Source organism: Galendromus occidentalis, unplaced genomic scaffold (assembly GCF_000255335.2).
Source record: "Galendromus occidentalis unplaced genomic scaffold, Mocc_1.1 scf7180000075612, whole genome shotgun sequence".
In the NCBI taxonomy this organism is placed as follows: domain Eukaryota; kingdom Metazoa; phylum Arthropoda; class Arachnida; order Mesostigmata; family Phytoseiidae; genus Galendromus; species Galendromus occidentalis.
Window position 1 is genome coordinate 1,636,722 of NW_003803602.1, and position 15,803 is coordinate 1,652,524.

Genomic DNA, 15,803 nt, shown 5'->3' on the forward strand with positions numbered 1-15,803 from the left:
TATTTATCCATTAGGTCGTCGATACTCGCGTCAAGGTTTCGCCGTGGAGTCTCCAAGGTACACAATCCAATCGGAACCAGTTCCGCAAGCGAATCGGCTTAAAGACGATACAATTCACATGGCAGACTCAAGGGCAAGATCAGCGGGGACTGTCATGTACTAAGAGCGATAACATCGAGCCAAACGGAGGCCGATGGCATGGAACGACCGACGTCGGGAACGCTCAGACTCCAGCGGAGGCAAGGCTGGCGGCTATTAAGAGTGATCATAAACACTCGAGAGAACAGCAGCATCGATTGAATGTCTCGTTCAAACGGTTCTTGATCTCGCATCATCGACGCGATACAACGAGACGAAAGGGACACCGGCGTCATGCGGACTCATCTGCGGTGTAGCCTCCACAGCTACACGGATTCTTCTTCAACCACTCGGTTTGCCCACTGCCACGACTCGACGGCCGGCGCGGCGGTCCTTGTAAGACCATGCGGACGGCGTCCTTTCCCGCTGTTCCTCTCCGACGGCGGTCTCTCGTTGCCAGCGCAAAACATGATCGAGCTCTTCTTCCGAAGAGAGACGACTCGATGCTGCTCTTAACTGAATGCCATCCCAATTGAGTGACAAGCGGATTCTGTCAATCAAGAATCGGTGGAGGAACAGCTGCAACGTTTACACCACACAGTATGATTACGAGCGACAAGTGTTTTCGTTAGATGCCGAGTGACCATCGATACGAAGCCTGATGAATATTCAGCCAGGATCCGATGGGATCCAGGCCGGAATCCCCTTGGTGTCGTCCCCACCGATCGCTCCGAGCATCTACTCGTTCGATCGGCAGCACAGCGCTGTCACGGCCCCGTATGTCTTGGTGCAGACTCCGGCAGGACTCATACCCAGTATAGCGGTTTCCCCCAGCAGTCCTCAGGAGCCTGTGCCTCTGTTCTCAACGATTCCACCTCCGCCGATCTCGATGAGTCCTGGGGCCCCATCGGTGAGCCACTATCCAAGTCCGGCTCCGGTCGTGGCTGCCCCCACAATCTCGAAAAAGGTGTGCAGAACGCTGCTGTTTATCCATCGAAGATTCCCATAGTGACGTGAATCGGAACCTCGTCGCGCAAATATCGCTTTCCTCCTGAAGTCTGATCTCTTCTTTCCCCCAGGGAATGGAAGAAGCCGCGCGGTATCTGGCTCGATCATTTTCGTTCGTTGAAAATGATGGAGACGCCCTCACCATCGGGCACACAAAGCGCCGGAAGTCGAGATCGGTCCCTGAGCTCCGTCCAAAACACATGACGAAAGGCACAGATCAAGAATACTACAGGTAAAAATTAAGGCAATCGCTTTAGCGAGAGAGAATGATACACTGAGGAGAAGATCAGAACGGCGCCGGCGCGGCGAGAGATCAACCTAATTCCCATTTCATGATTGGTCCCTGACTGGTTGTTCGAAAAGCCAATATGACCAGCCATTAGACACCGTGATATCGAAGCTAGTCGAAATCAAATCAGCCTCCCGGGGGAGTAGCGGAGAAGGCAGGACTTAGGCGTCTGGTTCCGATACCCGAAACATTCAAGGGATGATGAACGAGCCCGATGAGTATAAACATACGCTCATGCTTAAGGGTTTCTGCGAGAATGATGATTCCAATTCTCATCCCTATTAGAACGCCTCCCGACCTTTGGAGCCGGAAAATTTCACTAGTGAGTGAGAGACCGGAAATCCTTTTTCTTAGCCGATATATTGGCAAGCCGCACAATTTTCCAAGACCAGCCCGGAATACCCACCTCAGAGTCGGGTAGCGCCTGACATCCCGACCGTGCCACGGCCGCCCGCTCTCCGAGACCGAGATTCCGAGCTATGAGGAACACATTGATTGTAGGTGGCTGATTTCTCTCAATGACTCCGTGCTACGCTTCGATAGTATTCGCAGGAGGTCCCTATTGTCCAGCGGCAGTTTCACGTTGTATAATTCAGATTCTTCCAAAAGAGCTGTAAAGCCGGCGCTGTGTCAATGTTTCATGGAGCTTCAGAATTCGTTATGATCGACTTTACTACCCGATAGCAGACATCTCCCGCCTCTTTCTTGATCATTCTCGATTGTTTGACGAGATCTCAGATTGTCTCCGAGGAAATGTCGAGCAGAGGAACAAAGCTCGATGGTTGATTCATTCGGCGTCGGCCACCGTAGTTCAGACTCCGGCAGCCGCTAGGCTCGATATTTTCTTAAAACCAACATCAGTTATCTCAAGCGGAAATCATTCTATCGGCGGCATGCCATTAGAAATTTATTGGATTCGAGTGAGCGAACAAGAGGATGCTATTCGCGAAGACTCGCGATTAGATCTCCGTGGTAAAGATGAACGCTTTCACGGGAGAGCGGAGACCTTGATGGGAGCCGCGGAGACATCGACGATGAGAATCGTGCTCCCTTTTCGAATTTCGTTCACCCAAGCTCATACTTTGTACGGTCGATAGGGGGGCTAAAGACAAAATTACCAGACTTTTGACGTCCGCGGAGCTCGGCGTAATCGATTGTACTGCCACGAGCTCGGCGATTCCCGGGAAGCCGTGGGCGAGTCTTGCGTCTCAGCCAAATTGTCTCCGGACAGCGCGGGAATCAAAAGGAGCGTTTGACGAAGCGAATTCGGTACGAAAAGATTGCCCTTCACGGCTCGTCGGTGATCTCTCGGGGAGAAAATCCTTATTAGAGAAGCTGATCTCGCAAAAGATCGCTCATGCAAGCGCCTATATCCAGACGCGAATTCCGATGATCTCTCTGGTTCGGCTTCCCGAGTTTCCAGAGCTCTCGCGAATAGTAGCTTATCGAAGTCGAATTGCTCTATGAATCAAAAAGAGACTTCCCCCTAAGCTCGTCGGACGAAGAGGATTACGTGATTGATGTAACACGAACCAAGGCTAAATCACACGATAATTGCCGTCACTACCTCGATCTCGCCGCGGGCTCCGCAAGGGAAGCCCTGGGTCTCGCAAACATCTGGAGATTCCCTTATTTCTGCTTCATAAAAGGAGGCGGTGAGTACAGATCTTCCCGACTGGTCTTTTATGGTGATTTAGAAGTTTCAGATGCTCCCGAAGGACTTCCTCTTTGATGGTGTTCCACTAATTTTTCTGAGCCGGTGATCGCATTTCGTCCCAGGTCCGTTTCTCATGGCGTATTTGATGCTCTTGATTTGCGTGGGCGTTCCGATGATCTGCATTGAAATGGCTGCAGGTCGAGCGACGCACTCGGGACCCATCCAGGCGATCGGGAAACTCGCCCCACTCGTTCAAGGCAAGTTCTCAGCCTCCAGGCAACCTCTATGAAGTCATATAATACAATAGAGGCGAGAATCTGAGGCCTGTACCAGAATGGAAGAGCATCACCCGAAATCCGTCCCGGAGCGCGCCCTGAGTGGGCAACCGCGCGTCGTCGCCAGAAACTGGGCGGATCCCATTAGTCGAGCTGATCGAACTGAATCGGTTGAACACTCGACAGATATGAGCGTCGATCGGTAGTTGGGGCGATGCCGCGCCCGCATGCTTCCGAGATTCGACACATGTTTGAGCCTCTCTGTCTTAGGAAAGGGGCTCGAACATGTTTGAACGAATTAGAGTCCTGGAATGATTTCCTGACGGCACGACCCCGACGTCGGTCGCCGAGGAGCTCAAGCGAGCTGGGGGATGCGCGCTCGGATAGCTTCGAACGCCCGATCCCGGATCCCTGATTAAATGAAGGACAGCACAAAACTCAGGAGATCTCGAGAGCCCTGGATTCTTCCCGGGCAGGACGTTGATATCGATAATCGATAGATTCTAATCCTGATAATCTTATGCTGATTGAACCGAATTCTCTTCAGGCATCGGTGTCGCTGGCGTCGTCATCTCATACTTTCTGTCGACTATATACGCGGTAGTTTTCGCGTGGTCAATCTTCTATTTCTTCAATTCATTCCATGCGAGACCCCGCTGGGCCAGGTGTACGAATCCCTGGAACACTCCAAACTGCACCCAGGATCCCGAGCAGTTCTTCAGAATCCGTCTCGCAGGTACTTCCATGTGAGACTGCTGCTCGGAGAGCTGAAAGATCGGAATACCGAATAGAAAATTCCTCTCCGTTTCAGCCATCTCCAACTCGGGGGACGAAATGAGCGGAGACATAAACAAGACTCTGTCGGGCCAACTAGCGGAGAGAACTTCCACCGCGCAAGAATTTTTCGATATCAAAGTGATCGAGCTGTCCGATAATCCAAACACCCCCGGTAATTTTATCGATATCCCTAGAGAGGCTCTCGGCGAGGACGAGAAGCTGGAGCTCCAAAAGTGTTCGAAGGCGACAATGATCGAAGCTCATGAATTTCTTGCAGGTGTCATACGCTGGGAGCTCTTTGCGTCGATCTCACTTTGTTTACTCCTCGCTTACTTCTCGCTGCGGAAGAAGAGCTTCTTCAGCGAGAAAATCAAATACGTCCTTTCGATCATTCCTTTCTTCATCTTCGCTGCCTTCCTCTTCCGAGTCCTTCTTTTGGAGGGCTCTTATGACGGGATCCACTACTTCTTCACGCCAAACCTTCAGGTGCACCTCTCTATCACCTTCATTACTGGGAACGCGATGTTTTCGACCGAGTAAGCGTGAAGGGCGATATGGAGGGGGATGGAGACCCCCATCCGGTCCCCTGGGCACTCCGCCCGTGTCCCGCGAATTCCTTCGCGGGAGCGTTCTCTGAATCACTTCTTGCGATCCAGGCAATGAAAAGCGCCAAGCTGTGGGTTTTCGCCTTGGCTCAAACCATACACTCGATGGGGCTCACCCTGGGACCGAACTACGTCGTCAGCTCCCGAAACAAGAGGCAAATCTCGCTAATGAGAGATACGACGATAACCGTCCTGATCAACGTATTAGTAGTTTTCGTGGTCGGAACGGTCACGTTTGGCACCGTGGGACATCTGTGTGTCATTTGGAAACAAGAACTCTCTAGTTCTTTCTTCCATAAAGATCCAGGTCAGTCAGGTCTCAACCTGGGAAGCGACATCGCAGACGAACCGGGGAAAACCTCGGGAGGTCAAATCTAGAAGAGTACCTAATCGGATATCTCAGAGCAGTGGTCCGGAACTGGAGCTTGATTTCACCCCCCTTAGGTCTAGTGTTCGTCATGTACACTGAAGTCATAAAATTGATGCCGCTCCCGCCGCTCTGGGCTGTGCTGTTCTGGTTTTTGTTCATATGTCTCGCGATGGATTCCATAAACACCCTAACATCCACCGTCGTACACGCCATCGAGGAAAGCTATGGCAAGACTATCAAACAGCGATTCCAGGCAAGTCATGAGTGGAATTCACCTGCCGTGAATCATGGTGGATAAATTCTAGATTTCATGTGAGAATATCAGCCATTTATTGCAGGGTCGAGGTTTCTTCCTGCTTTTCATCTGCTGCGGGTGTCTTATCATGGCCATTCCTTTCGTGACCGATGTGAGTTCCCGACGGCGGGCTAGCCATTGCGGATTCTCCCTGAGAGGAAGCAGTCCGATAGGGGAGAATCTCTGAGGGAATATCTGGGACTGCAATGAGTATTGCGCCTCCCAAATCAGTCTGTCCATCTCACTCGGACAGCTTTCCCGTTTAATTAGCTTCTATTTTGGCTCCGGCTGGATTTTTCAGGCAGGACTCTACTACCTACAAACCGTTGATTACTACGTCAGTACCCTATGTATAATTGTGGTATGTTTCGGTGAGCTCTGTGCTCTGGCATGGCTCTACGGTGAGTTTTCTCACAAAAGCGGTCTGACGGATCCCTATCAGCCGATTATTATCATCCGCAATGATGAATTCTGTTCTCTAGAGCTGATAGTGTGGCCCTTGAGAATCCTCGATTAAGGGAGATTGTTTCCAGGCGGTCAGAATCTCTTGTACAACACCGATGAGGTGCTGCACCCAATTCCCTACGTCTATCTGAGGATGTGTTGGGCCACCGTCAGTCCATTGGCTTTCATGGCAGTCACCGTCTGCGGTGGGATGGCACTCCAGAGACCTCTCATGCGCGATGGGAGGAAGTTCCCTCTAGGGGCCGACGTGGTCGGTTGGAGTTTGTTTGGCTTAGTCCTCTTCATCGTACCGGTCTTCGCGGTGCGCGCGATCTTCAGGGCAGACGCTAGCGGACTCATCGCTGTGAGTGAAAACTCCCCCGCTTATTGGGAAATCATGCAATTTTTTTTGGATCCTCGAGGAACCTCGCAGAGAATTATCGCGGCGCCCGGAGGACGAACCTTGTCGATAACCTCCGATCACATCCACAGAAAATCAAGGCGTCCCTCCAACCTCAAGTTGTGGAGGTGAACGACGACCTTGTCTACCATGGGTGGCCCTATTGGGATCCGAAGCCTCGGCACGTATTCAAGAACGGCGCGTCCGTTTACAACGGAGCACGGATTTGACCGTAGAAGCTCACTCTCGGGACACAGATCAGTCAGCGACGGATTTCTTTTTCCCAACACCTTCCCACTGATGAATTCTGAACGAAATGCTCGATAGACTTGTAATTTATAGGGAGAGACGGTGATACAATAATGAAAACACGACCCCGTGCAAAGATCAAGCTCTCATTATGTCACGCTTTTGATCCCTCGGCTCTCTATCAGTTGATAGGTGAAATCTACCCCGACGTTCCCCGAAGCCCGAGTTGTGTTTCGAATGAGAAAAATGCAGCAATCGAGGCTTTCAATCGAGAAGGAGCGGTAGTGGCCGGAATCTCGCAATTCCGAACCCCAGTCGTCATTGTGTCATTGTTCGACTCGAGGTCGATGCAAGTGCCGACGGTGTGCGATGCGAGAGGCATCTCCCATGTGCTTCAAACTTTAAACGACCAAAAATACTTCCGAATGTTCCAGACATCTTGGTAGAAATTACGGAACGAGTCTTCCCGAGCGATGCAGTCATCGCGTGAGATTTTCCTTCATCTGACCGCATTGCTGGAAAAATCAGAAATAACTGACTTTGATTGTGGAAGTTTAGCAACAATCAATGAGCACAACCGTAGTTTAGGTGGAGGAAAGTGGTGATGAAAAACCCCGCGGTACCGGCCGCGTAAGATGAGAGTAATCCATCCCCACCGTCCGAAATTGAACGTAATAACGATACTTTGACCTTGCTCCTTCCGAAAAAAATATCTCACCATCCGTTGATCGTGACCAAACAATGCTTCTAAGGCTTCTCAATCGCATCGAGTGGGACTTTTGAAATTACGTTCCGAGTTCCGATCCAGGGAAACTGCAGTCTGGAAAGGAACCGGTCTGGAGAGACGGCTGGCAGGAGCATCACAGGACCGGGAATATCCTGCCAGGAGGGTCCCATCCGAAGGAAATACGCCGTACCGAGGCCGTACCGGACACCGGACCGCATTCCTTATACAGGGTCCACCCAATCATGTCTGCGGTTATGTGGGACATAATCGACGCTTGTCTACGATCACGTAATAAGAGCATTGTGTCCCTTCCGAATCTGATCAGCCCAGATATTGAACGAAACTTTCACTTCGCTTAAAATCCGGATTTCCGAATGACCAACGATAGCGGAGAAGTGTCTTTAATGATAAGCATTCGAAGGGTCGAACTCGGACATTGGAAACGAGCTATCGGTGGTCGGCCGACCAGGGGTCCGATCGGCAGAGTTGCTGAATGGCAGCAGCAGCAGCGTCGACGTGATGTTGCCATGTGTTCTTTTTTTCTGATTCCGTGTCCTTGAACGAACGATCGACGGAAGGACCGACAGACCGACCGACCGACGGAGGTGAGGACTGACAGACAGACGGACGGGCCGCGAGCAAGCAACTCACCAAGCAGCCAAGCAAGAAGCAGCAGCCAGCCTACTGGTCGGTGGCTCGTTCCGTTACGTAACTACCGCCGGCAACAGCTGCTGCTGCCGCCGCCGCGGCGGTTTCTTAATCAGTTGTTTGTTGCTCGGTTGTTTCATCTCTTTCTTGACTTCTTGACTCTGTGAACGGGTGGCAAGCGGCGGACCAGCAGCCATCCACCTTACACGCTGCCGAGAAGCTGAGGCTCGCGATATCTGGTGGGCGCCCCTTCTCGCCCTCTTCAAAAACATCCTCACCCTCTACTTCGATGCATGCGGTCGCGCGAAAAATCGCACCGGCGGAATGGCGGCGCATTTCTGACCGAAACCCTGTAGCAGCAGCGCCGCGAACCATCTCGTGTTGCGTGTTGTGTTTCGTGTAGTCACGTCTGTCTATGTATGTCCTGTTGAGTGTTCGTCCTTCGTCCTTCTCCGTTCTCCTCACCGTATCGTCGCATTCCCATACTACCGTTCCGTCCCGAGTCTGAATTGAAGCAAGCTCGAAACGTTTGACTACCTCTCAGTCAGATGACTCTGACGCCGTGACAGCTCCCCCGATTGACTCCTACTCGTTATCGACTCCCCAGCTCGACCTAATCGAGCTTTACCCTTTCGATCGACTTCCCGCCTACGACGATATCCGAGACCGAATCCGTGAATGCCCGCTCAATTGTTCAGGTTGACACCGAGAAACCGAACCGAATTCATGTTCATTGCTCCGTTAACGTTGTTCTCCGTCGCTTGATGCTAACCCTGTGACGTAACCCGTGTATGGCGTTTCATCGGTTGTTTGTTGAAGTTTGTTGAGTTCAATTGTGCTTTAATACGACGTACCGAAATGCATGTCTTTGTTGTGTTACCCTGAAAACGTGTTGTGAGGATCAAACTCCGACCACCCTCAAATCAAACAAGGATAATCCACCCATCGGACTCCGAACACCGGGAGAGAACCGCGATGTTACAAATGGATGGTGAGTAGGAGAAAGTCTGCAATCCGATTCGATCCACATACGAGAGGATACTCCGCCATATGCAGCGAATTTCCCCCGAATGCGAAACAGAGATCATATGCTACGGAATCGAGCTTCGAACGTCAGTCCCATCTGAGTCAGAGCCCCCTGAGTGAGCGATCCACTCGCTGGAGCTACTGCAATGCTGCGTGATCTCGTCCCACGACGGTGTATCGATAAGAACCATGATATTCACCGCTCCATAACGGTATCCGTGGACAATGTCCAATGGGAACTCTCTTCGGCGGCAGCTTATCCTCGCTATCGTAGTTTTACAAGAAGGGGCAGATGCTTTCGCCGTCCGCTCTTGGTGACGCATAAAAACTCGTCACACCCCGTATCGTGGCATAGGGCGATCTGGTGTCGAATAAATTATTATTGCTTCTCACTCACCGATATACCGGATCGGTTCTAAAAGGTTTTGCTCGGAATCACGTGCTCCAATTATTGACAACGCCCGCCGCTCCGCATTTATTCCGTTTCCTTTGATGCATCTCGCGGAAGAATAGCGGATTAGAATGCGCCCGCCCCCGGCCCCCGCTCCTGCGCAAGGATCTGTTGGAAATACTTCCTGAGGAAATCCAATTCTAGTAGATTTGAAGATCGTTAGTTAGAGAGATAGAAAGCTCATTCATCTTGAGGAGCCTCTTAGTTTCGGGTAAATCGTGATCGCGAATCCCGTGGGCGACTCGGGAAGCGAGTGACGAAGCTAAGGGAGTGGGGCAATTCTGAATCCATCGCTTCTCTTGGCAGCACTTTCGAAGGGATCCAAGCGTGGAAAAGCAAACAAAACTTCTACATATACGCTGAAGAATTTCTCAGCCGATGACGAAAGCTGATGTGACAGCAGAGCTCTGACGCAGTCGGCTCAAGAGACAAGTTTTGGAACAGAGTAGCAACAGCTCTCTGCACACGTGAGCTCCAAGTGACTGTTCAGAGCTCATGATCGAAAGCAATCAGCTCCCCATATTTGAATGCGGAGCGAGTCAGCTGGGGACCTTGAACAACGACCCGAGACACGTGAAAACAAAATTATGAGCATCTTCCTCGCGCTGCTTGAGCACGTCGACCTACCGTTTATTGAACAATCAAGTCGTTGTGAATTCGAAATTAATCATTCATGAACTCGAGCACATGAGTTTCCAGCGGTCATTCATCTGTCCTCCGTGTCCAATTAATAAGTTCAAAGTCCCATTCAACAATTCAGAGCGATCTGACGACATCCCGGTCGAGCTCGGCCTCATACGATCCATATGTTCCCGTCCGGGAAGCACCGTCGGAATCAAGGGTCGGATCCCATCTTGCCGTCAAGAAGTCGGGACGGTGGAAATCTTGGGATCGTGACGAGTGAATTCTACGCGGAACTGTCGAGAAACTGTCGACGCTCGTCGCGTGTCCGCCGGATGGTGAACTTTGTCAAAGACGAACTTCACGAATCCGCTCGTCATGACAGCTGACACGAACGGACACGTGAGTTCCGATAGGGATCAAGACAAGATCAGGGAAAGTGTGTCATTGCCGATGAATTGGTCAACGATACGAGGCGCAAGACTCTGTTGATATTCGGATATGACGATTACGCAACGCTTCCGAAATTCTGAGCGGGTCGCGAAGCCTGCGCAGCGGGCTGTTCTCGCGATGCTGTTGTGAAATTCTGATTCTCTGATATTTCTTTGAACAGCCGCGGTTGAAGACTTTCCGTCAACAGCTTATCGAGGAGTCGCTTGAGACATAGGCCATAGGAAACTTTGCAGACATAGCGTCATGCTCGCCGACCCCTTCCCTCTCCGAAGCGCGATCCCTTGCATAAGAACCTCTGACCGGGTGAGCGGGTTGTGTGAGTGTGCGTGTCCGCAAGTTTGTGTAATAGTCCGGGTATCACACAGTCACGGACTGAATGTCTCTTCAGGATTGGGTCCAACGTGCCTTTCTCCGACTCCTGCCGCCGCGCCGGTGCCACCGACTATGGTCGCAGCCGTTTGTCGTTTCATCATGTTACCTTGCGCCGTTTTTCGGTGCTTAGCTGTGCCCACGCCGTGTTCAAGCCTCCGGCCGGCACCAGAGTTTTCCCGCGGCGAGCTTTTATACGTGCACTTTGTTCATCGGTCACGCCGTAGAGTCGAGAGCGGTTCGACACCCCGACGAAGGTCTCTATCTTTGATCGATATCCTCGAGCACGATTCCCGGGGATGGTACGTGCTCGAGCATCAAAGAATGGAGGTTCAGGCTCTCCTGAATAAAACACCCGAGCTTCTCACGGACTTCCTCATCGGATAGAGCTAAAACGACGGGAAGTGCGATCGATTTCTATCGACGCAAACGGCCCGGCTCAATCCTTTTTTTCTGGGCACTCATCCGCTTTATTGTCCTGACGCTCACACCAGTCCGATGGGGATAGATTGGGGACATTCGGAGAATATACATACGATCCGATACAGAAATGGAGGAAATCGTGCCAGTTCTTGTATGGCACCGAGAGTTCCGATAAAGGAAATTTGCGTTGAGACAACTTCAGTTAGTCACCGCCAGCAGGAGTTGAGAAAGACCCGGCGGCGGATTATGTCACCTTTAGTAACGCTCATGAACTTTCCACGTCTCACAGATTACTGTAAGCGCACAGAATGTGGATTACACGGAAAGCGGTCAGCTGAATCCGACCGAAAGGACTCGTAGAATTATGATACTGATAATGAAAATTAGCGACAACGTCACGCCGATCTGGAACCTCTTACTTATTCGGGCGAAACAAAAGGAAATTTCAGGATTGAGAAACCCCGTCTGCATACATATACTCAGATCGGAGGGGCAGAGGAAGGGAATTCTGGAGCGAATCCGTGCCGGACGCTGACGAGGAAAACTGCCAAAAACCCGTGATTTCGCTTCTTCCACATTTTGACGTTTTTCTGTTTCTTTACAGAGTATTCACGGGTGGCGATCCAACATCCGCTGATCCGAGGATCCCCCATGAGTCTGTCAGTCGGGGCTTCCTCGGCATTTCACGCGCCCATGCCCACAATTTTCATCGCCACATCCTCAAACCAACAAGACTTCTATGCGAGCGCATTGCAACAAGGTGAGAAAATTAGCCACGATTTACGGCGTGAAAGTTTCGCAGCGTCGTCGATTTCAGAAAGTTCGCAAATTTAACCATAGACAGAAGGCAGCTCTTGGAACCACTCTGAAAAAACTACAGCCAACTCCAGTTGTTGCTGGGTTCGGTGAACCGGTAACGGCTGCCTCCGTCGGTGTAAAAATACATCACCTCGCTGTAAGATGTCGTCTTCTTCTTCTCCTCCTCCTTCCAAGCGAGTTGCCGAAAGGCCGATTTACGAAATCGGTGGCCTTCGCTCAGCTCCATTCAGAAACATTGCGGCAACGTCAAACTATCTGGGAAGACCTTTGGTTGAGTCATTGCTTTCGCACTGATTTGGCATTCGTTTCAGAATAGGACCATTGGTTAATCCGCCCTGGATGAGAAAAAAATCGTGAGAGGAAGAAAGTGTCTGGCGCCGTCGTATAGTTCCCAAGGGCGAGAGTAGAGCTGCTTGAAGAGGAAAAGAAGAGCGCCTAGCACTTCCGACAAAGGGTTTTATTCAGAAAAAAAAATCTATAGAATTTCGCGGACCTCGGCTTCCGCGGATCTCGGTTTCCATAGAGGAACTTCCGACGACTCTCCGGATGACTAATCCACGTGTTTGTCGACCGTCGGTCTGATCGATCGCTTGTTCCGAATATACGTATCGAGATAAAATTTGCTGAAGAGCAGGAGTAACAATATCACATTGGCGATACCACTGTAGATCATGGCTTGGGGATAGCCGCAATCGTGCTTGTTTTTCACCACCACCGTGGCGAAGTAGCAGAAGACGAGAAACTGAATAATCTGAGCAGACGTGAGATACTTCTTCCACCAGAGATAGGGTCTCATCTTCGGGAAAGTGGCCAGCATGAAGTAGCTGTACATGATGATGTGGATCGAGGCGTTCATGAAAATGCCGAACAGCACCCCGTTTATCCATCCGGATCGCAATCCGATCCAGCCGTTGAGCACGACGCAGAGATGATGATACACGTGCAGGAAGCTCACGTGACCCTGTTTCTTCGCTAGCACGAAGAATAACGTGTCAACAAAATCACTGAGTCGGATCAAAAAATAGAAATAATACAAACTCAGTAATCTGAGGCTTTCCTGGTCTGTTCGCATGTGCGACGGTTCACAAATGAGTCGGAATCCGACTCTGCCGTACGCGAGATACGCTCCATAGATGACGAAGTACGAGTTGCTGATCACCTGGAGCAGATTGAAGCCACGCACGAGGAATTTGATATTGAGCGGTTTCCGATCCCGCATCCAGTCCGGACCCAATTTGAGCACGACTACGAGATACAGAGCACATATGCTCAGGATCCCGCTGGGGGAATCCATGAGCCACCATCCTTTCAGGCGGGAATCACGAGTCAGCCCTAGAAGCATTATTCTAGATGCCGAGGCCTCCGTGAACTAAGCCCGCTGGTCCAACTTTTCATAGCTTATGTAGCTGCGAGGACAGAATACAGAAAGGGCCATGCATCCGGTACCTTCATCCGTCGCCGTTGCTTTTTTCATCAGTGAAAGGATCGCACCGCAGACCCCTAACCCCATTTCCCAAGTTCATCAGCAGATTTGCCTGCCTGCGAGTAGTCAAGACCAAACCACTTACGTAAACAGAAACGTGTTGTCTGAACTTGGAAAGGCTTTACAATTGGTGACCCGCATCCAGCGACTCACCCGCGACCGCGCTTTCCCTGTACGCGGAGCGGTTTACGGCTCCCCGGGATTCCTTCGCGATGTCGCCGAGACCCCTTCAACGTTGTACTTTTCCAACGGTTTCAAAGTCTAGAAAGTGAAATGGCACGGGGCTCTATAATATGTATACGCTGCATCGAGCACCTTGGCGGCCAGCTCATCTAGACCCGAGGCTAATTGCCTCGCACTTGGCTTCGCTTGATTAGGACTTGGGGTTTTCTTGAAGATTCGCACCCGCTGGGAGGAGGAAAGAAATAGACAATGACTCCATCGCATGCCTCATGAAGACATAATCCACGAAACGATCATTGTTTTTCGGCATTCATCGATCACGTCGAAGTTGCGGAGAATCGGGGACCTAAATGGGAAGACGAATATAGCCAAGAAAATGACCGCAGCGATGTAGGAATTTCCGAGAACTGGTTTCTCTTTTTCAGGAAACAACAGATCCCCCAGCAACATCGATCAACTATCGTTTGAATCACGCCGTAAGTGCGGTCTTCTCGCTCGGTAATCGGAGGGAGTATTCCTCGCGGGAGAACGCTGCACAATTTCTACGTCATGGTTCTGTTCCATAAACCTTTTGCAGGGGGACCTGACACGCAAGAATACTTGATGGGAGGGGCGCTTGTAGTCGATCCTGCCTTGCGGGAAGAAGTGAGCGCTGTGCAGCTCGAACTACAGAAACAGATTCTGGTTCTCCAACAAGAACAACAAATGCAACAGCAGATCCTCCTACAGCACTTCCAACTCCAACAGCGACATCTTCAGCAACAGCACGAGAAGCACCTTTCTGAGAGAATACGCGTAAGATCCCGAGCCATCAACGGAGGAAACATCTGTCGATTTGTCGTGACTCGGTAGATCGCTTCATGAGCGCGACCGATTTCAGATGTACATGGAGAGTCACAAAACCAGGAGCGACTCATCAGCACACAGCGACGAGGACCGCGACTCCGGCCACGGGAGCGATAAAGAGGTCAGCGTCATCCCTCAGGAATATGAGATGGAAGCTCCCGTCGTGAGCTCGACTCCGACCGCCACGAAATGTCCCAAAAAAGACGTTCTCAGAAAACTCGAAGAGGAGGAACGTATGCGTTCCCTGATAGCAGCGAAGGCCACTAAAACGAATGCTCCAAAGACATCGACGTCTCCTGCGCCCAAAATTGTCGTTCTACCGAAGAAGTAAGAAGCTTTTATCCTGGAAGAATATCCACGACGCCGAGGAATACCGCCCCGTGACAGGGAAAAAAGGGGACACACTGATAATTTATCCCTACCTCAGGAACGGTTCCGGAGCCTCCATAGAAGTGCGAGCGAAACTCCAACAATTCTTAGCGAAGCGACAGGAACAAAGAACTAGAAGTAAAGTAGTGCCTGGAGTTCAGAGACCGAGGCAGAAATCGTCTTCGTCCGAAAGGAGCACGACATCTTCTCTTTCAGGAAGCGAGTCCCCACCTGCGAAGGCGACTACTGAAGAAGTACTCGGGAGCAAACCGGGTGAGTAAGCTGAGGGAATCACGCGACCCTCAGGAACACGCTCAATATCTCTCTCCAAAGTTTGTATCCGTCAGTTCTGCTTCCATGATATCACATCGCTTCCAGCTTCCGGAGACCTCAGTCTGAAGCTCAAATCCTCACTTCGCCAAAAAGTCATGGAAGGTCGGCTATCTCCAATCAGTAAGACCGAGCAAAAACTGAAGAAAGCCGACATCAACTGCCGTAAGTGAAGATGATGCTTGTCAACGATGGGATCGACGCAGAAATGACAGATTAACAGTATGGGTTTCCCTACGGGCATCAGCTGTCCCCAACCTATGGAGAAAGAGCGGACACTCACAGGGCGCTCTTCCTCTCAGATGTTCCTGTCGATGAAGCGCGATGCCGTCCCACGGGAGGAGCCCCAGAACTCCCGAAGCAACGGAAAAACGAAATGTTTCAGATGATTTCTATGCTGTTGGGTCAGTGACCCTGCGCATCTGTACAAAAGTTTCAGCTTTCGAGGAGAATCCCCCATCCTCCTCACCGGGCAATCGTGACGGAAACCATTTGGATTTTATAGATTTTTCCGTCTGTTTTCTTCTGGTGCCGATAGGATTATCGTCCGGAAAATTCTCAATCAAGTGTCCCAGAGTATATGTGAGGGAGTTATTTGTGAAAACCTT

The 15,803-nt window shown here is 50.9% G+C and overlaps 3 protein-coding genes across 3 annotated transcripts; 2 read left to right on the top strand and 1 right to left on the bottom strand.

Annotated features, from left to right (window-relative positions):
- The first annotated feature begins 639 nt into the window (after window positions 1-639).
- Window positions 640-6,444, top strand: LOC100908338 (sodium- and chloride-dependent GABA transporter ine). Its single transcript, XM_018640428.1, has 13 exons — window positions 640-1,045; window positions 1,158-1,318; window positions 2,852-3,030; window positions 3,155-3,289; window positions 3,855-4,043; window positions 4,119-4,256; window positions 4,362-4,570; window positions 4,741-4,996; window positions 5,134-5,312; window positions 5,398-5,466; window positions 5,656-5,755; window positions 5,888-6,162; window positions 6,291-6,444. Exons 1-13 carry the CDS (start codon window positions 740-742, stop codon window positions 6,426-6,428), a joined length of 2,334 nt encoding a protein of 777 aa, XP_018495944.1. The 5' UTR covers window positions 640-739; the 3' UTR covers window positions 6,429-6,444.
- Window positions 6,445-12,426: 5,982 nt separating this feature from the next.
- Window positions 12,427-13,335, bottom strand: LOC100908482 (elongation of very long chain fatty acids protein 4-like). The gene has a single exon (XM_003737804.2). It carries the CDS (start codon window positions 13,324-13,326, stop codon window positions 12,535-12,537), a length of 792 nt encoding a protein of 263 aa, XP_003737852.1. The 5' UTR covers window positions 13,327-13,335; the 3' UTR covers window positions 12,427-12,534.
- An 864-nt stretch (window positions 13,336-14,199) lies between these two features.
- LOC100908622 (histone deacetylase 9) lies at window positions 14,200-15,607 on the top strand. The gene is made up of 5 exons (XM_003737805.1): window positions 14,200-14,445; window positions 14,531-14,823; window positions 14,924-15,138; window positions 15,244-15,360; window positions 15,498-15,607. Exons 1-5 carry the CDS (start codon window positions 14,200-14,202, stop codon window positions 15,605-15,607), a joined length of 981 nt encoding a protein of 326 aa, XP_003737853.1.
- The last annotated feature ends 196 nt before the right edge of the window (window positions 15,608-15,803 follow it).